This window comes from Lithobates pipiens, unplaced genomic scaffold, assembly GCF_037356315.1.
Source record: "Lithobates pipiens isolate NorthernLeopardFrog02 unplaced genomic scaffold, aLitPip1_a1.2 Scaffold_16, whole genome shotgun sequence".
Taxonomy (NCBI): domain Eukaryota; kingdom Metazoa; phylum Chordata; class Amphibia; order Anura; family Ranidae; genus Lithobates; species Lithobates pipiens.
Window position 1 is genome coordinate 179022583 of NW_027507748.1, and position 21354 is coordinate 179043936.

General features: G+C 41.8%; 1 protein-coding gene across 1 annotated transcript in view; it reads right to left on the minus strand.

The window, feature by feature from the left end:
* Window positions 1–1154: 1154 nt before the first annotated feature.
* PRKX (protein kinase cAMP-dependent X-linked catalytic subunit) overlaps window positions 1155–21354 on the minus strand; it is a 242877-nt gene continuing 222677 nt past the window's right edge. Inside the window, exons 6-9 of the mRNA XM_077480816.1 lie at window positions 9843–9900; window positions 8398–8475; window positions 6785–6914; window positions 1155–3762 (exon numbers count right to left, since the gene is read on the minus strand). Of these exons, the coding sequence (XP_077336942.1) occupies window positions 6789–6914; window positions 8398–8475; window positions 9843–9900 (262 nt within the window). The 3' untranslated portion in view covers window positions 1155–3762; window positions 6785–6788. The remainder of the gene's footprint in view (window positions 3763–6784; window positions 6915–8397; window positions 8476–9842; window positions 9901–21354) is intronic.

Below are 21354 nucleotides of genomic sequence, written 5' to 3' on the forward strand. Positions count from 1 at the left end.
AGGGAAGGGGTTAACCACTAGGTGGCAGTGTAGGGGTTAATGGTGTCCTAGGGGCATGTTGCTAACTGTGGGGGGCGTGGCTGTGTTTTACACATCACTGATCTCTGCTCCAATCACAGGGAGCAGAGATCAGTGACACTGTTGATAGGCAGAACGGGGAGGCACGCATGCGATGGCACGGCGGCAAATTTAAAGGGCCGTACCTGTACTCTCATTTGCCTGTCTTTGCCATTCTGCCGATGTACATCGGCGTGCGCCAGTCGGGAAGTGGTTAAGAGCTTCTAGATGCCGGGAGGTGGAGGCAGGCATTCAGGTCATGTGACCTCTGTGATTATCAAGTATGCATTGAATGCTTTCTGGTCCCTGACGGTGATTGTGCTGGGAGTGCACTCTCAGCATAGAGAAGTGTTTGCATGGGGGCTACATTTATGCCTTAAAGCCCACCCATCAAGAGGCCGCATATATGCGTACAGCCAGGAAGAGCTTAACAATACTTATCCTATCTGATTTTAACTGTGGTAAATGCAGCTTTAGTATTCTGGAAAACATACTATGTGCCCGTGTCCATGGGTTTTTGATCACATCATAGGGTATTTTTTTAAATTCCCATACAAGTCTAGGAGAATGTACAACCTGCAGCTTAAATGCACCCGCCAATATTATCTGAATGTTCTCATAAGAATCTCCAATTGATGCTTCTGAGATGCCATTCCACAGGTGTATAGTTTGGGGGGTCCAAAAACATTTGTTGCTAGCCCATTTTAAACTGGGCCTGTTTTCTCTAACACATTCCTAAAGGATAATTATAAAATTCAAATAGGTTGTTCACTTTGCAAGGACATTTTGTGAATAAGGTGAAGCTCTGCTGAATCCCATCATCCAATCATGTGCAGGAAAATATATCAATTTTTATTTTCCTTGCATGTGATTGGGTATTCTTTGCAAAGTACATTTACCCCACATTCACCAAGCTAAAGGAAAATTCCATTGCAAAATGAAAAAGCCCTTGCAAAGTTAATAGTCCATTTGTCTTTAGTAAATCAACCCCCTAGAGTTGGTAAGTTGAAAGTGAATGTACCGATTTCCTGAACACTTTAGTGAGAGAGGATGCAAAAGATACATTTTTACATCTATCCAAAGAAAAACAGATAGCATTTGGCTTTCATATATGGTTGATATTTTATACGTTTTAATAAATAATGTCCAGAAAAAAAAAATCAAGATGACAGCAATTTGCATTATTATTTTAGGAAAACATTTGTAAATCAATTGTAACACTATGTTTTAAAAATACAACCAGAAAAAAAAACAAAAAAAAAAACATAAAAGCAGATTTTTTTTACATTTGACGTGCAAATTTAGAAATAGTCATCAGTTTAACCAACCGTATTAAAGTGATCGATACAAAGTAGCTACTTAACTTGACAATGCAAGTGTCTGGATTGTAATCTCACTTTAACTACTTCCATAATGAATGGAAGTTATTCAGAATCACAGTGAAAAAAACCTCTACTGCCCTGCAAGGATTTTACACTGTGTACCTTACTACCCCGATGAAATGCTAAATCTACCCAAATATCACACTTGCCTCTGAATTGCCTTGTCCTGGCTGCAATCATTTGAACTTTAAGGACAAAACACGTAAATGTCAGCAGGCACAACCTTTCTTTTTATCGTTTTATATACCATACACACACGCACACACAGGTGTAAAAGAACATTATTTTTTAGAAAAAGAAAATTTTAAAAAATGTCTTAAACCCATCCCTGAACAAGGTTTTTGAAAAAAAAAAAAACAACACAATTTAAAAAATAAAACTTATACTTTGTTAAGTACAAACATTTACATCTTTGCACATGTTCTGTGCGCAGGTCTTAATATATTCTTTTATGTACATAGTCAATATGTGCTTTTTTAATTTTTTTTGTAGACAAAATGAACAATAATTGTAGATTGTAAGAAAAAGTTTTGACTTAGATTTTAGGCTAGGGAAATGTTGTGCTTACTGAATGACCTCCTAAACCGTACTAAGGTTTGAGATCTTGGAAAAGCATGAGATTTAGTTGAGGACATTTTTTAGAATGAATGCAAAAGAGTACTATAAAAACATTGGTAAAATACAAATATTTGGTATGAGCAACTGGGCAAATTCTCTAAGATTTTACTCATTGAGCAAAAATAAACTATAAACTTAAAAAAAAACAAAAGAAAAGCAGATCTCTTGAACATCCTATTTATGGGATAACTATGCCTCCAAAAGTCAAACACATGTTAAGGCTAAAGTGGATTTAAAGCTGAAACTGTTTTATTATTTATTTGTATAGATTGGCATTGGTTAGAAGATCTCTGTCAGGTTTTGATTGCTAGAAGGATCAAGATACGAGGCATTGGATCCCAAGTTAATTGAGATCCAATATCACATAATGGAATCAAATTGGTAAAGCTCAATGGCTTTGGTTAGGCCACTCTCATGTGACTAGGGGGCCTCACTGAGCATGCAGAGTAACATTCTAGGCTGAAAAAAAGCAATGGTAGCACCACACCACGGGTCCTTAGTGTCCAAATGAAAAGCCCTTTAATTCATAAGATGAAATCAACCAAACAATCCATGTGTTTTGGGGGTTAAGAGAAGTCCCCCTTCATCGGGGTTTAGGGTGCTGCAGGTGAATAAAAGGCCAGACTCTGGGCTCTTTAGGAAGAATTAGATGTTTGTTCTGTATTTTTAAGAGGTACCACCCTAAACCCTGATTTAGGGAGACTGCACAAACTCCAAAATGCAATTGTTGTCTTGTTTCATGCTATCTTGTTTAAAAAAATTAAAGTACTTTTACTTTGGACTCTAAAGTCCTGTGGGATGGTGCTATCATTACTTTCTTGTACAGCATTGCTCACAGAGGTGTCCAACAATCCACCATGAAAGGCATGGACTACACGTTTAGAGACCATTTGATATTATTTTGTTTAGATTATAATTCTCTTTTAACTCATGGAAAAACAAGTGGTATATGTGCAGGTGGCACTGTACTTACCTGGATACAGGTATTGATATCATACGATGACAGAACTTAAATAGTTTTAGCAAGAACTTTAAAAAAAGGTCTTCTAATGACTACTGATGTGCACTATTTTGTATATTGTCTGCGAAATGTCTGTCTTGTATATAGATTTTATTTTAGATACAAACAAGAAAGAAAGAAAAATGAATCCTGCAAATTTTCTAAAAGTAGCAAAAAACGGATTTGCCATTTGCATGAACTTTTGAAAGCAAAGGTTAGAATACATTCCCTTTCAGCACCTATCTAGTGTGAGCCCACAAAGGCAGATTATTTTACAAATAATACATTATTATTACTATGCATTTCAGAACTGCTGTTGAACCGTTTGCAATGGAGATGGAAAGAAATGCGTAGTCACATTTTGCATTTTGTTCGCCAATAACTGAGCTCAAAATTGATCTGACACTACACAAATGCAATGATAGCCAGCTACAGATTCCACATCAGAATCACATGCTCTAGTACTAAGGACCCTATGTACTGGAATGCACAGGATTTTGTTGTCATGTTCCATTGAGAGGTGTACAATCTGCAAATGTCCATAGTCCTCCAGTAATTATAAACGGCCATGGCTTGTCATGTTTTGATCATTAGCAAGGCTAAAAGAGGTATCTTCTCTTTGTGCATTGAGCTGTCAAGGATGACAGTGGATTTCCATTTTATCCACAGAGTTCCTATTGTTGTTTTCGTTCATTTAATAGTCTTCTAAAAAAACAAACAAAAAAAAAAAGTATCAATACAATTGAATATGCAGCAGATTAGATGTATTACCCATTCAAAACAGGGAAGCAGTTTAAAGTGAAACTATAATGGTATTTGTTGAAGTAGTTAATTTTTTGTTACGTTTCCAATGCTATACATACATGTGTTTATCATTTTTGATTATTCATATTAAAGTGGTAGAAAGCCAACAAAATAAAAAAATGGGCCTCTGCAGGATAATATCACAATGACGGACTTGCCTTAAAACGAAGCCCTCCAGTGGCCTTCAGTCACCACTGGCAGGGCTTCCATCTTCACCCGGTCTTCCCTTAGGGTTTGCGGGCTCTGGTCAATTGCATGGCGGAGCCACAATGATATCTCTGCCATGGCAAAGCTGCTCTCTTAATGGATGACATGGCATCTATTGAGTGTGCCGTGCATATGCGGTAGTGATGTCACTGGCTGTTACTAAAGTAAAAATTTCCTAAATGGTGCATGTTTCGGAGATATTTACTGTACCTACAGGCAAGTTTTTTTATAGGCATACCTGTAGATATAAATAAAAAAGCGGACTTTACTACTTCTTTAAATTGTTACTTCACACACAAACATTTATTGCATGCAGGGTGCACTTATGACTATCGATCGGCTTTCAGGTAAAAGAAAGTGATCTTGGTGAGTTTTATACAACTTGGCAGAACCACAACCCCCCCTCCCCCTTCACCCTCGCCTGCAGTGGTTCCTGGGCTCTCCCGTTCCTCTGGGGAGCCCAGGACTGTGGTAAATGGTCAGGGCAGTGTCCCACAAAGGTGATGGAGGAATATCCTTTCCCCGATCTCCTCTGTGACAAATGTAGAAGGACGAGGATTTAGTCACCTCCAGTTTCAGAGCCGTAGTTTCCTGGCTGGTGCAGACAGGAAAACAGCTGATTAAACACTGTGAAAGATAAAACCCTTTCAGATTTTTATTGCTAAAAGAGAAGAGAAGAAAGGTGTAGGGCACCAAATCTCTTAAATCACTTGATTCTAAGAAGCATAGAGGGAATAAATATCCCTAGGGAGCTCTCGCAGAAGTAGTAGGTCTTTGTTTTGCTCTAATGTTGCTTTTGTAGTTTTTACTTCTCTTCCTGTTTGAAACTTTGATGTCACTATGAATGTAAGTGACAGAAAGTGAGTCCTGGGTAGCACTAAAAACCTAAACCAGGTGCTCTTACCTTTCCTTTGTCTATCCAAATCTTTAAAAAAATCTTTTAGCTGGATGTATACTTAAAAATAGGAGTGAATTACATTACACAGTGCCTGAGTGCAAAGGAAAGTGTACTAATATGTAAATAGGTCTTTTTTTTTTATTGTTTATTTATATCAGGAACAAGGCCCACATGGACCGGTAGGTTACAGAGTTTCTCACATAACATACAGCGGTTACAAAAAAACAAAAATAGTAGTACAACATTGTAACTCCAATAACAGTATCGTTGGAGTCAATAGACAACATATTTGTGGTGGTGTGGAGTGTTACAGTCCCATGGGCTCATTCCCTTTTATTTTTTTTTCTCTATATATATAGCCTCCCAATATGGGAGGGTAATGGAAATGTAGAATAGTAAGAGAGGAGGTAGAGAAGAGGGGAGAGAGATAGAGGACAGGGTGAGGGGGGGGGTTGTTAGATGAGGGTGGGGAGGTGCATACAGTATGTCCCACGATCATGGAGTGTTGGGGGGGCCTGGTCTGAGATATAGCTGTGAGTTTTTGTGTCATTGCCTGTATGGAAAAACCTCCACCGCTGCCAGGTTTTGGTGAATGTCTCCTCCCTATTTTGTGCTGTGAGGATGAGGTCATCCATTTTTCTTATTTCCTCTACCTTTTGGAGCCATAGGTTAATGGTCGGCGGGAGGGCCGATTTCCAGTGGAGTGGTATGCAGGCTTTGGCTGCATCAAGTAGGTGGCGTATCACTGATTTCTTATATATTCTATCAGGAATATTTGATGCATGTAAGAGAAAGAATGCTGGGTCATCTGTAATGGTCCGATCTGTGAATTGTTGTATTGTCTCACGTACTATCCTCCAAAAGTGCATTAGTTTGGGGCATGACCAAAACATATGTAATAGGGTCCCTTTGTCTGTTTGGCAGCACCAGCAGAGGTCCAATGTTGTTGGAAAAAACGTATGTAGTAATGTTGGGGTCCTGTACCATCTTGAGAGGATTTTGTAATTTGTTTCTTGAGTCTTGACACAGATAGAGGACTTGTGCATAAATCTAAGAATGTGTTGCCTCTTCGTGGTATTGAAATGGCAGTCTAATTCTTCTTCCTATTTGCGTATTCCCGGCGGTACGAAATCTGCCGGGTGTGTGTAAGAGGTTGTAGGTCAGTGAAAGTGTGTGTGGTAAAACTCCCGTGTCAGTACAGAGTTCCTCCAGGGTTGTGAGCGTCTGGCTGCCGTCTGTGGGGGGTTGAATTGTAGCAAGAATGTGGCTTAGTTGAAGTGTTCTCAGGAAGTCTAGGCGGAAGTCTAGAGTTCTGTGATCGTTTTCCAATGTCCTCCTGAGCTGTTGTGGGAGGCTTGGTGTAGGCCCGCCTCGCCCAGACCCCGGAGGCTCCCATCATAGAGACCAGGCGCAAACAAGAGGTTACCCACTATGGGATATAGAGGTGAGTTCTGGGAAGAGAGGGATGTCTGATAGACGAGGCCATGCGCAGATCCGAGTTACCAATCAGTGGGTGGCTTTTAATCTCTGTTGGTAAGCCTGAGTAACACCACGGGGTACCGCAGAGGGGAACTATACTTTGGGATTGTTCCACTTGGGCCCACAGCTTGGTCTCTTGATGGCGGCACCAGTCTATGAGTCTCCCCAGGTGTAAAGCATAGTGTAAATAGGTCATTTTTGTGCCTATGTGAGTAAACCCTTACTCCAATCCTGATAAATAATGTGGCTTACGGTACGTATACATTCAAAATGGTCAAAGAATAAAAGAAAAGGTTAATTTCTGTGCAAACGTCTGCACATATTTGATAGAATTCTTACCCAGTTAAAAATTTTTGAACATTTCTAGGTCTTTAGGAGCTACTGGAGGGGCTTTGTTCCAATCATCCTCAGGATAAGCCTCAAAGTTTGATGTATCACCTTCATGGGACACCTTTGGCATGATTGGAGGCTAGTGAAAGAAAGAACAGAATAACACAATCAAGCATTAAATGCAACTATTTGGGGTAAACGTTTGTTAATTTCAAGTAAACCTTTCTTTAGAGGAAACAAAAAAAGAGGAACAGAGGCCTGGTCTGTTTCTGTAAATGCTAGCTACCTGACTGTTAAACTGACTTATTTGCTTTAACCTCCCTGGCGGTATGATTCAGTCCGGTTTTAGGTGCTGAAAGCGGTACAATTATTTTGCATGGAAATTTGGCATTTTATTTTGTAGTCCTGTAATTCTTAGGAATAACTCTCTTAAATCTCTTCAAACCAGAGTCTAGCGGACATCCCGGGTATGATAAAGTTTATAATATAATAAAGAATAATAAAAATTATTCAATAATGTAATCAAATCCTAAAACACTGAAAAAGGGACATGTTTTGGTTGCTATGGGCAATCTCCAAATTCCAGGCAGAAAAAACAGTATTTATAATATAAAAGTGCATGCAGGGCACTGCACAGACCACTAGGGACAAAGGGGGGTGTGTAATTTTTAATACAGCACGGTAATCTGTAAGATTACAGTGCTGTGTGTGTTTTGTGTCTTTTTACTTTTTTGAATTTGCCGCCGTTCTCCGCTCCCGTGCGCCGTAACGCCGCAGGGAACGGAGCTCGGCGGCATTCGGCACTGTGAATCGAGCGGAGGACAGCTCGATCACACAGCGCGGGGGACATCGCTGGATCCAGGGGACAAGGTAAGTAACTCTCCCTGTGTCCTCCCCTGCATCCAGCGATGCAATCCCGAGTCTGGCTCGGGGTTACCGCTCCTATCAGTAAATTCCTAACCCGAGCCAGACTCGGGATTACCGCTAGGGGGGTTAATACATTTCCTTGACCTGGAACAAGTATACATATCAGGAACATCAAGCAAAAGTCAATACATGTTTTCATACTTGCTTTGGTTCAGTGACTTGAAGTATCTTAGCTACAGAGATGGTGATGTGACCTGGTATAAGTAGTTAATACTTGGGATGCAGTATACCATCACAGCTGCAAGATAAATTCTCTCAATATCTAAAGTCAGCAGACTGCGCGGATAGCTGGGATATGCAGCACAGTTATCCCTATGTGCCATTATAAGCATATAGAATGGTAATTGTCCTCAAAATGGCTTGCAATACAGACATAATTTCCTGGATCTTTAGATATACTGTAGCTCCTAGCAAGATCTACTGGTGTACAAGCATCTTAAAAGAAACCCGTAGGCTGCCATTGTTGACAATTTAAAAAAAAGCAAACTGTCTGCCTGGCATGATGACAGAAAATTAGGAACTGGAGAATTCTCCCCGTTTGTATTTTAAGGCTTCCTTTTCAATTTGCCTGGGGTGTAATTTTAATGTTTTTTCATCTGGTTTTGTAAAAATAGCTCAAATAAAAAGCATAGTTCATCCTACATTTATTCATTAACTATAAAATGTAAATTCCCAACATTACTTTGTCTTCATACCTTTAATTTTCGTTGTGGTACCGCATCCCAGTCTATAGATCTAAACCACCTGTGGCGCTTGACGTCTTCTGCTCCATTCTTAAAGAACAAATATAGAATTTAACCAGCTTTATATTGTTTTCCTATATGTAACATGTGTAAGATATAACTGAAATAAAGAATTATAGTACAAAAGATAAAATGTGTGCACATTGTTTAATAAAGAATTCTATTCTAAGAGAAAAGCAGGATTTTGCTTTAAAATGAGAAACTAGTGATGTCAGCAAATCTACCTAAATGTTACTTCCCAAGGATACTGAACCTGTATTCAATTCCAAAGTCCTACAGCTCAAGGCGAGATTAATACCAGACACCCAATGCTCACTGAATGTATAGTCAAACATCTTATAACCTTCTTATCATCTTATAATGGGAGGTAACGTTTGGCCTCAAGGGCAAACTCAACCAATCAGACCTTTCATGGTAAGGACAGATTTCTGAGAGCATAGTATTATTCTAATGCCGGCCATACACTGTTCGAATTTCGAAAGAATTTTCAACAGCAACAGCCGATTTTCGTGTGGAAATCAAATTTGAGAAATCGGACATGTTGGAAATTTTTTTAAAAATTAACGATTTTCTAATCAATGATGGGAGAATCGTGCGAGAAATGTAATAAGAAAAGAAAATTTACGGAGAGAAAAGAAGATTCCCTGCCATGAAAATTCTTTTCTGTAGCAACACGAGATGAAATTGAAAGCTTGGTCGGCCGAATTTCGAAAATCAATGGTGGCACCATCGGGTCACAAAAAAAAAGAATTTTCTGATTTTGAAAAGAAAATTAGTTCGAAATTCGACCATATACGGCCTGCATAAGGCACACACCAAACAGTACTTAGGCTTGGAGTAGATCTTCAAAGTGATATTACACTACTAGTTTTTAAGCACTTTCAGCAGCAGATTTAAGCACTTATGCAACTCAGCTTCCTCTGATTGGCTGAAGCAGACAGGTGGGCTGATAATGTCATGATCTACAACTGAGCGAATCAGAAGAAGCTTTGTATTCATTAAGAGAATACAAAGCTGCCTTTGAACAGGTGATTTCAGCTCAGCCTAACGCTATTTTGTTTCGGGTATGAGACAGGAAGGTCTTGTCTCATACCTGACACACAGTGCTGTATACTGTATGTAGCTGAGGCTAAATACAGTATACACAGAGCGCCCAGCAGGCACACATGTTAGTGAAGGAAATAGTTTGTTTGGGCCAGCTTGGCCAAACAAACTATCTTAAGTGAATGTAAACCTGCACTTAAGCTTTACCCTAGCATTTTTAATAAGTTATAGACCCAAATATACACATCCACAGCCTAAGTAGTGTGAATGTCATCTACTGACCTTTCTGTATACAGTATTTAAAACTGCATGGTTAGATCTAACTGTGCTAGCTGTGTATACACTTCACCAACCTTCATATTTCCAAGTCTTCTAGTTCGATCCACAACAAGAAGCTTCTTTATAAGGTCTCTGTAAAAACAGATACAGACAAATAATATTCATTTAAAAGACAATCTATTTAATAACAAACTTGGTGATTTTATATAACAGAAGTCTCAAAGCCTCACATTTTTATTAATAATTAGATTTGACTAAGCCACATAAGCAGAGGACAATAAATGTTTTCCTCAGGAAAAGGCAAGAACCACTTACAATTCATAATGTTTAAAACTGCAGCCTCCAACCTGCTCTGCGCCTCTTTCCTGAGCTTTCAGCTGGGAGGCGTGCACTTACAACTTCACAAAAAGGGCCCTGAACCCTTTCCTCAGGGCTACATGTCCCATAATTCCTAGTGCTGCCACGCACGCGTGTACCATCTAGTCCTCTCTGGCTGCCTACTTGGAGCATTTCCTCCTGGATGCATACACAAAAGGGTGGCTCAGAGACCCTGCATAGCAAAAGAGCCACACAAGAATCCAGGGCATGGAGCAGCAATCTTCAGACTGGCTCAAATAAGAAAAGCACGTTTTTAAAGAGGAAGAAGGAGTAGCAGAGAAGGTAAGTGCGGTAAGGTAAGACTAATGATACTTTAACATGCTCACATACTAAGAATTCAGTAAGGATTGTACAAAGATATGCACATGCACTGTTTGGTCAGCTATTTTCAAATAGCTGCTAATCTCCTATTCCTGCTTAGCCACGGGTATGGGGGCAATAATCATGTGATATTTTCAAGGAATTCAATTAGTGAATCTCTATGAACACGGTGATGCTAGTAGTATCTATACATTTAGGAATATACAAAAATTCTAGCTTGAGCTAAATGATTCTGATGCCCAAATGAAAGAAATCATATTGGATGATATAAGCCGCTGCACTACATAAACCTGTTAGACATTTTAACAATATTGTCATAGTTTTCTTCCATCTTTGAGAAATCCTGGAATGCAGATTACAACCTGGGAACTGAATTTTCTCCCTCCCGCAATAAAACTGTCCAGATGTGACCATCTTTTATTACAGTACATTGTGACATAGGTAAATGGTTTCCTTACTATAGCTACATGTTGAAATATGTACATTTTGGAGCAAATATTTGCAGCATAAAAAACTCATTTTCAAACTAAAGAAGAGGATAAGCTATGTAGATCGAAATAGGTCTTTTTTTTGTACTATTTTCTCAAGAAATACATCAGTGTAGTGTTGTTTCGGCTTTTCTGCGTGTATGATTAAGGAAAGGAATTTGACATTCAAAAAATACTATTCCTTTATTGAAAAGACATGTACATAGCTGTAAATACTACCATGCATTTCGGACAATAGTGGTTAGCCATGACTAAGGACTAACGTTCGAAACACGTAGGATGTTTTTACAACGTTGTACATGTCCTTTCATCATGCACTTACATGACCTGAATACAAGCACTTTTAAGTACACAATGGGACCAGACCATGTATGTAAAACGAAAATATACTTAGGCCGCGTACACACGGGCGGATTGTCTGGCCAACTAAGTTCGTCAGACAATCCGACAGACAGTCCGTTCAAAATTTGCATGAACGGACTTGACCACACACGATGAGCAGACAGTCCGCTGAAAGCTTGCGCGATGACGTGTACGGCACGTACGACGGGACGAAAAATTCGACGTCCAATACACTGCAATGCAACCTTCGCCGTGTAAATCCTTTCTGAGCATGCGCCAAACTTAGTCTGTCGAACTAGCCTACTCACGAGCGGACTGTCCGCTGAAACCAAGTTTGGACGGACTGTCTTACGGAAATTCCGTAAGACTTTGTTCGTCAGACAATCCGCTGAAAAAGTCCGCTGAAGCCCACACACGAGCGGATTGTCCGCTGAAACACTGTTCAGCGGACTAAGTTGGGCAGACAATCCGCCCGTGTGTACGCGGCCTTAAAGTGAAGCAATACCTTTTTTCACTTCTGGGGGCGTCAGGAGCTGTAGAGGGGGGTCAGGGGCTGTAGTGGGGGATCAACGCCTGTAATCTAGGGCCATGGGCTGCAGTGGGGGAGTCAGGGAGTGAAGTTTATAGTACTGTACAATACACTTACATTTAAGGCAGCAACTCTAGGCTGGCTGGATGGCAGGCTACTCTGGGCTGGCTGGCAGGCAACTCTGGGCTGGCGCGTGGGCACTCCAGGCCATACTGCGGCTGCGTGGCACAGAATGTCTGTACTTTGGAGCTAATATACGTACACTTGCGGGTATGACCATACTCGCGAGTGTACGTAAAGTGAGTGTACTTAAAGCGTGGTATGCCTGTAGACACTATTGCCTGGTGTATTGATAGATATGCACTTATTCATTACCCCTTCTTTGACACAATTAGACACATATTCCTGATTCACTTGGATTTTTATTTTGATTATAAAGCAATTTATATTGTAACAAGTTAGTAAAAGTAAAGCGCCACGTCATTCAGTATTTTCAACTTTCAATAAAGGAATGCTATTTTTTGGATGTCATCCTGAGTGCTGACCATCCCTTTCCTAATTTTGGTACGTTGGAGGTGTCGGCTGCTAAGAGGTCTGAGCACCAGACGAAGCTAAGTTGCAGCACCTAGACACCTGTTCTCTATTTCTGCGTATAACATTGCCAAGTAGCTGAAGATTAGATAAAAAGGTGTCTGCTAACCTTCTCTTGAGGGAAGAGAGCAAACTAACAAGAGAAAAAGCCATATAAGTGGCAAACAAAATGAAAAGGATAGGAGAAGTGCACAGTCATTGGGTAGTGAATGACTGGAAAACAGCTTTATGGACATAGAAGTCCAAGCACAAAGTGTGGCTCAAGTAAGGGATCATATGTTAGATGTACAACTAATTAAATAATGCAGGACTAGTGCTGGATGTGCTGTGTAAAGCATGCCAGAGCACATGTTTATGCCCCGTACACACGAGCGGACTTTTCGACATCCAAACTCCGACGGACTGAGTCCGGCGGACTATCCGCTCGTGTGTGGGCTGCAACGGACTTTAGCTTCGCAAAAGTCTGATGGACTTTAGAAATGAAGCATGCTTCAAATTTTCCCGACGGAACTCCGCCGGACCCGGTCCCCTTCGAAAAATTCGCTCGTGTGTGTGCTACTCCGACGGACTAAAACCGACGCTAGGGCAGCTATTGGCTACTGTCTATGAACTTCCTACGTCGAATCCAGTCGTACGTCATCACGTTCGACTCCGTCGGAGTTTGGTGTGATGGTGTGTGGTCAAGTCCGTTCGGTCGAAAAGTCCGCCAGAACTCCGGCGGAACTCCGCTAGAACTCCGTCGGAAGTCTGTCAGACTTAATCCCTCTCGTGTGTACGGGGCATTATGAGTTACTTTGGTGCCAACAGGATGGGAGATTTACAGAGTACAAGAAATGCTCAACAGTTTCTTCATGCAGCAGGGAAATCATCCAAAACATATCTTTAACCACTTGCTTACTGGGCACTTAAACCCCCCTCAGTCCCAGACCAATTTTCAGCTTTCAGCGCTGATGCACTTTGAGTGACAATTACGCGGTCATACAACACTGTACCCAAATGAAATTTTTATCATTTTTTTCCCACAAATAGAGCTTTCTTTTGGTGGTATTTAGTTACAGCTCGGAGTTTTATTTTTTGCTAAACAAACAAAAAAAGATGCAAAAAAAAAAAAAATCATGTTTTAATAGTTTGTTATAAAATTTTGCAAACGGGTCATTTTTCTCCTTCATTGAAGTGCGCTGATTAGGCGGCACTGATAGGCTGCATTGGTGGGCACTGATGGGCTGCATTGGTGGGCACTGATGGGCTGCATTGGTGGGCACTGATGGGCTGCACCGGTGGGCACTGATAGGCATAGTTAAGGCGGCACTAATAGGCACAGATAAGGCGGCACCGATGGGCACAGATAAGGCGGCACTGATGGGCAAAGATGGGCACAGATAAGATGGCACGGATGGGTGGCACGGATAAGTGGCACGGATGGGTGGCACGGATGGGCACTGATAGGTACCACAGATAGATGGGACTGATGGGCACTGATAGGTGGCACTGATAGGTGGCTCTGATAGGTGGCACTGCTGGGCACTGATGGGCGGCACTGCTGGGCGGCACTGCTGGGCACTGATGGGCGGCACTGGGGTGCAGCACCTTTGAGGCAGATTGGGTGGCACTGTGGGGTGGCACTGTGGGTGGCACTGTGGGTGGCACTGTGGGTGGCACTGTGGGTGGCACTGTGGGCACTATGGGCACTGACGGGGGGCACTGACGGGGGGCACTTACTTTTGCTTTTATTTTACTTCAGGATGGCACTGCGGGAGGCAGGTCGGCACGGGCAGGTGGCAGGTGGTCCCTTGTATTGATGGCCGTGATCGGGACTGATGTCCCGAACACGGCCGCCGGTGATCGGCTTTTTTTTTCTCTCCTCGCGCTGTCAGCGCGAGGAGGAATAATAGCCGATTACCGGCTCCGTTCTATCACATGATCAGCTGTCATTGGCTGACAGCTGATCACGTGATAAGGGGTCGGGATCGACCCCTTACACGGATCGGTGATCAGGCGAGTCTCACGGACTTGCCGATCACAGAGCGCGCCGCGCGCGCCCCTCAGGGGGCGCGCAGGCCGCTCGTAACCGGGACGACGTCAATAGACGTAGTCCCGGAAATGTAGGTCCGCGCTAATGCCGTCATTTGGCAATAGCGCGGATCTGAAGTGGTTAAGCAATGTAAATACCTATTTGGTGAAGAAACACAAAGATGGAGTGTTATCTTAGATGCACTGTTTAGAACAAATGCCAGATCTTAGCCACATTAAACTCTTCAACTCCAGAAGGTTTACCCCCTTCATGACCAGGCCATTTTTTGCTATACGACATTGCATTACTTTAACTGACAATTGTGCAGTCGTGCAACGCAGTACACAAATAAAATTGATGTCCTTTTTTCCCACAAATTAAACTTTCTTTTGGTGGTATTTGATCACCTCTGCGGTTTTTATTTTTTGCGATATAAATAAAAAACAAAACATCAGTTTTGAAAAAATAAATAAAAATAATATATATATATATATATATATGTATATCAAATATCAAACTTCTTCAATTTAGGCCAATATGTATTCTGCTGCATATTTTTGGTAAATAGTAATGGTGGTGATCAGCGATTTATAGCAGGACTGCGACGCTGATCATCAGACACTATATGACACTTTTTTGGGGGACCAGTGACACTAAAACAGTGATCAGTGCTAAATAATATGCACTATAACTGTAATAATAACACTGGCAGGGAAGGGGTTAACATCAGGGGCAATCAAAGGGTTAAATGTGTTCCCTGGGAGTGCTTTCTAACTGCTTATCTGCCTCTGGAACGACCAGCAGGTCAAGGATGACATTGGGTCCGCGGGACTGGCTGATTGGCTCCCGCTGTGTCCAATCACAGCAGGAGCTGTTTGCAGGAGGCGTGCGCCCCAGACCCATATCAGGTACATGATTTCGTGCTGAAGGGCTGCCCTGTTGCGGTATATATGCAAGGAGTGGTCTGAAAGCGGTTAAAGTGGAAGTAAACTTCCATCACTAACTTTTACCTATAGGTAAGCCTATAATAAGGCTTACCTATAGGCAGTGTAAATATCTCCTAAACCCGCATTTAGGAGATATTTACTGTACATGCAGCCAGTGACATCACTGGTGCATGCACTCTGAAGAAATGGCCATCTGTGCCATAAACAGCGGCTCCCACACACATGCGCAGGATTGATGGCATCGCGGCTCTGGCCAGTCACAGAGCCGGAGTCCACGAACCCGGAAGTAATATGGGTGAAAATGGGAGCGCCTGCAGCTCTGACATCACGGCGCTGGAAGAGCTTCATTTTAAGGTAAGTTTAACATAATGTGCAATGCATACTAGCACATTATGACATTACTTTGCCAGGTAAGAAAAAATTAATATCCAGCGGTTTACAACTGCTTTAAGTATTTGTGGGAGAGGCTGGACCTGTCAGAAAAGTCCCCTACAAGCCAGTCACCCCCAAAGAGAGAGCCACAGCGTGCAGGGGTTGATATTTACACTGGATATTTCACTGAATACTGAATGTCTGCAAGCTATAATAAAGGCAAATAGAGGTTTACCTAATTTAAAGTTTAGTGAGCAGAACAGTATGTAAAAAAAGACTTGTTACACTGTAAATATAATGACTATACGTTCTGATCAATTTAATTTTACTTTGGTAAAGAATCAATTGCTATTAAAAACATGAAAATGTGTATGCAATTCTGAAATTTTTAATTTTAGCATATGTGAAAATAATTGCTGTCACTTTCGGACACTCATTTACAGCATGCTTAACTCAACCCAGAGCATTAAGTGTCATTTCTGTCTGCTGCCTTGTTCCTCTGCTATCAGAGTGACAGGGGCGGGAGCTCCAGCACAGTGTCTGTGATTGACAGCCTTAGCTCTGTTCCTGTGTGCTGTTTGTGTGTCCCTTCACTTCAATCAGCTCTCTGGGCTTTTCTCACTGAGATCTACAGAGTAAAAAGTCAGCTCCCTGTTTTCTCACACATGCTGTATAAATTCTGGACTTTGACCGAATGTAACGAAAAGGTGGCTGCAAATAAACAGGTACAACTTATGTAGGAGGATTGGATTAATCTCTGTGGGGCTGATTTACTAAAGCTGGAGAGTGTAAAAATCTGGTGCAACTTCGCACAGAAACCGATCAGCTTCCAGGGATATTTTTCAAAGCTTAAATGAACAAGCTGAAGTTAGAAGCAGATTGGCTACCATGCAAAGCTGCACCAGATATTTGCAGTACCGCATTTAGTAGATCAAAACCTGTGCATCACCTGAGGCTAGTCATTTCACTTGAAATATGTAAGGGTCTACGCCCAGGTTCACACTGATAGCAGGAATGAAATTGTCAGTCCCGACTTTTCAGAGACATTTTAGGGGGTTGCTGGACAGATGTCAATAGAAATCGAACCCCAAAGTCACCAAAAGTAGTACAAAACTATTTTTGGGAATCGGTGCAGCGTCACAAATCTCAAATCGCATGCCAAATTGCTCCAATGTGAACCAGGCCAGGACATAGGAAGCTAAGATTTTTAGAAGTAATGGCACAACCCCCATTCTTGTCTCATGATAGAGTCAGTTTACCTGATGTCCTGCCCAGTCACCCAACAGAAGGACACTTTAGAAGAAAGATGTAGAAGGTAAAATTCTAAAATCTTTGTTAACCACTTCAGCCCGGCTGCATGAATGACAGGGCCATTTTTTGCGATTCGGCACTGCGTCACTTTAACTGACAATTGCGCGGCCATGTGACGCTGCACCCAATCAAAATCAATGTCTTTTTTCCCCCCACAAATAGAGCTTTCTTTTGGTGCTTTTTGATCGCCCCTGTGTTTTTTATTTTTTGCACTATAAACAAAAAAAGATCATCAATTTTGAAAAAAAAAAAAAAAAAAAAAAAACAATATTTTGTACTTTTTGCTATAATAAATATCCCTATTTTGTTTTTTAAAAAAGCTATTTTTTTTTCTCAGTTTAAGCCGATATGTATTCTTCTACATATTTTTGGTAAAAAAAAAAAAATCGCAATAAGCATATATTGATAGGTTTGTGTAAAAGTTATAATGTCTACAAAATAGGGGATAGATTTATAGCATTATTATTATAATTTTTTTTTTTTTTTACTAGTAATGGCGGCGATCTGTGATTTTTATCAGCACTGTAATATTATGGGGAACACATTGAACACTTTTGAAACCATTTTGGGACCACTTACATTCATACAGCAATCAGTACTATAAAAATGCACTGATTACTGTAATGTCACTGGCAGGGAATGGGGTTAACACTACGGGGCGATCAAGGGATTAACTGTGTTCCCTGGGAGGTGATTCTAACTGAAGGGGGAGGGGACTGACTAGAGTAAGTTACGGATCATGGTTCCTAGCTAATAGGAACACACGATCTGTCACTCCTCTCAGAACAGAACAGGGAAGTGTGTGCTTACACACACATTTCCCTGTTCTGTCCCTTGTGTTTGCGATCTCTCGTGGCCGGCAGTTATTGCGACATTCGGCCACGAGCACTGGCACCCCGGCAGTGCAGCGGAATGCACGCGCCTGCTATCCCGATCCCGCGAGCCGATGTATAGCTACGATGGTTCGTGGGATCGTGCCGGCCTGCTGCAGTAAAATGACAGTGGCTGGTCGGCAAGTGGGTAAAGACTTTAGCTGGACCTGGCATCAAATTTTTTCCTGTTAACGACACATTACTGTAGCATTACTTACAAAAATAGGATTTTTATAACAGCTTACCTGTAAAATCCTTTTCTTTGAGTACATCATGAGACATAGAGCCACAGTAATTACTTTATGGGTTATATGGCACCTTCAGGTTATGGACACTGGCACACCCTAGACAGGAAGTTCAATTCCCCATATAACCCCTCCCCTTACTGGGAGTACCTCAGTTTTGTAGCAAAGCAATACACATGTAACCAAAGAGGTGAGGGACCACTGTGTCCCGTGATGTACTCAAAGAAAAGAATTTTACAGGTAAGCTGTTAGAAAAATCCTATTTTCTTAATTGTACATCACAGGAAACAGAGCCACAGTAATTACTGTATGGGATGTCCCAGAGCAATGCCACCTGAGGACCTATACTGCTGCCTGTATTACACTGCGCCCAAAGGCGATATCCTCATGTCTTCTTACATCCACCTGATAGAATCTGGTGAATGTATGGACTGAAGACCAAGTTGCGGCCTTGCAGATTTGAGCCATGGAGGCTTGGTGATGCACTGCCCACAAAGCATTAACAGCCCTGGTGGAGTGCGCTTTGATTTGAAAAGGTGGAACTTTCCTCTTCAAACCATAAGCTTGAATAATTACGTGCCAAATCCATTTGGCAATAGTGGATTTCGACGCTGCCTGTCCATTCCTAGGACCTTCAGACAACACAAACAAAACATATTTTTTTGCGAACCTGAGCAGTTGCCTTCAAATAGATTTTGACTGTTCTCATTACATCCAAGAATGTAGTGAATTTTCTTCCTTAGAACAGGGTTCTGGAAAAAAATGAAGGTAAAACAATATCTTGGCTTAGGTGAAAACCTGAAACCACCTTTGGCAGAAAGCTAGGATGAGTATGCAATACTACTCTATACTTGTGAATGATTAAATATGTCTCTTTACAAGAAAGAGTCTCCAACTCTGATACCCTTCTTGCAGAAGAAATGGCTACCAGAAAAACTAGCTTCCTAAAAAAGACTAAAGGAATATGTTGTATCGGCTCAAAAGGCTATTTCTGTAACGCCGATAGAACTAAATTCAAGTCCAAAGGGTTCAGGGGTGCTCTAACCGGTGGATTAAGCTGCATTACCCCCTGTATAAAGCTTCGGACCAAAGAATGCAAAGCAAATGGACATTGAAACAATACCGATAAGGCCGAGATTTGGCCCTTGATAGTACTCAAGGCCAGTTTCATCTCTAACCCCATCTGCAGAGAGGCAAGGATTCTACCTATGACATACTTTCTAGGATACCAACCCCTGGATTCACCAGGAAACATATGCCTTCCAGACTCTATAATAAATGACTCTGGAAGCTGGCTTCCTTGTATTAATCAAGGGTAGATATCACTGAGTCTGAAAGCCCACGATTCTTCAGAACGTGGGTTTCAACAGCCAAACCGTTAAATTTAGCGTTTGTAAAGTAGGATGGAACACTGGTCCCCGCGATAGCCCCTACCACCATCTTTACCATTTCTGCATACCAAGATCTTCTGGGCCACAAGAACTATCGACTTCTTTGCCGCTTGATCCTGGGAAGAAGTCAAGGTAGCAGCAGAATAGGAGGGAATGCATAAATCAGTGAGAACTGATCCCATGGGGTCACCAACGCATCTGTTCCTCATGCGAGTGGATCTCTTGTTCTTGACACAAAGTTATCGACTTTGTTGTTGAACCTGGATGCAAACAGATCTCGGGATCCCCCATCTTTGGCATGTAGCCAGGAAGGTGAAGGGATTATTACCCTGGCAACAACTGTTGGCGACTAAGTAGTCCGCCTGCCAGTTCTCTACTCCTGGAATGAGGATTACCGATATGCACGGCATATGTTTTTCTGCAAAGGTTAGGATCTGGTTTACCTCTCTCTGGGCTGCCTGACTTCTGGTGCCCCCCTGGTGATTGATATAAGCCACTGCCATGGCATTGTCAGATTGAGTCCTGACAGGAGAATTACGCAACCTGAATGTCCACGCTGTCCGAATGTCTAAAGCCACGTACACACGACTGGACTTTCCGGCAGACTAGGTTCGACGGGATCACTCCGTTGGACAATCTGATCGTGTGTGGGCTAGTCCGACTGTTTTTGAAAAAAAAAAAACAGACGGACCTAGAAATAGAACATGTTTCAAACCTGTCTGACTTTTTTAAAAGCACACCCTATAAGGCAAAGGCATAATGAGCTAGTATGCATAGCATACTAGGTCATTATGAATAACTTACCTGAGAATGAAGACCCCGAAGCGGTCATCCGTCTTCCTCTTCGCCGCTGCCATGGATCCCAGAGCGACTTCCGGGTTTCACGGGTCCAGCGCTGTGATTCGATGGAGCCGCGATGACGTCACTCCCGCACATGCGCACGGGAGCCGACACTCGCGGCATTTCACCGCGATCTGAGGCCTGCCCCAGTGCGCCTGCGCACCGCTGCCTGCGGCGCATGCGCCGTAGACAGCGGTGGCTGTCTTCGGGTAAATATCTCCTAAACCGTATAGGTTTAGGAGATATTTCTTGGACCTACAGGTAAGCCTTAATCTAGGCTTACCTGTAGTTCAAAGTTGGTTGTAAGGGTTTACAACCACTTTAACACATCAATAAATGTAATGTTTTTAAATGCAAAAAATGTAAATACAGGGGTTTGCCTTATATTTCAGTCAATTATACAACAGAGCTTAGCCTGGCGCAGGCAGAAGCAGTGTAAAGAGCCAGTCAGTTGTGCTGCATTTCTTATATTCTAGCATAAAACTTGCAGATAGAAGAAGAGTAGAGAGTTAAAAAAAATAAATGAGCTTCTCAGTCTGCCATTTCTTATTTCACTGTCAAGTCACAGAGTGGGAAAAGGACCAGACCTGTGTTTCTTAACTGCAGTAGAGAAAAAAAATCAAGTCTCCTGCCTTGCCAAACAGGGCTATGGTGGTGTGTGGCACAGCTGTAAATCTCAGGAGTGGGTAGAAAACATACACATCCTTTGGCATCTCCCTTATATCCATTTTTTTCGTTATTTGAAGTAGTTAAAGAGTTTGTTTTACCACAACACATATTCCTGATATGTGCCTGCTGTACCATGTACTTGTATGAAAAAGTATCCTGTTCTCTTTGTATTGCTTCCTTTATGTGGAATCCCTGGTGTTCCTGCCAGTCCCTGGGCTCTTACTATTACAAACTGACCACACTAAGGTGATGGCTTACAATAACTTTAACCCCTTCAAA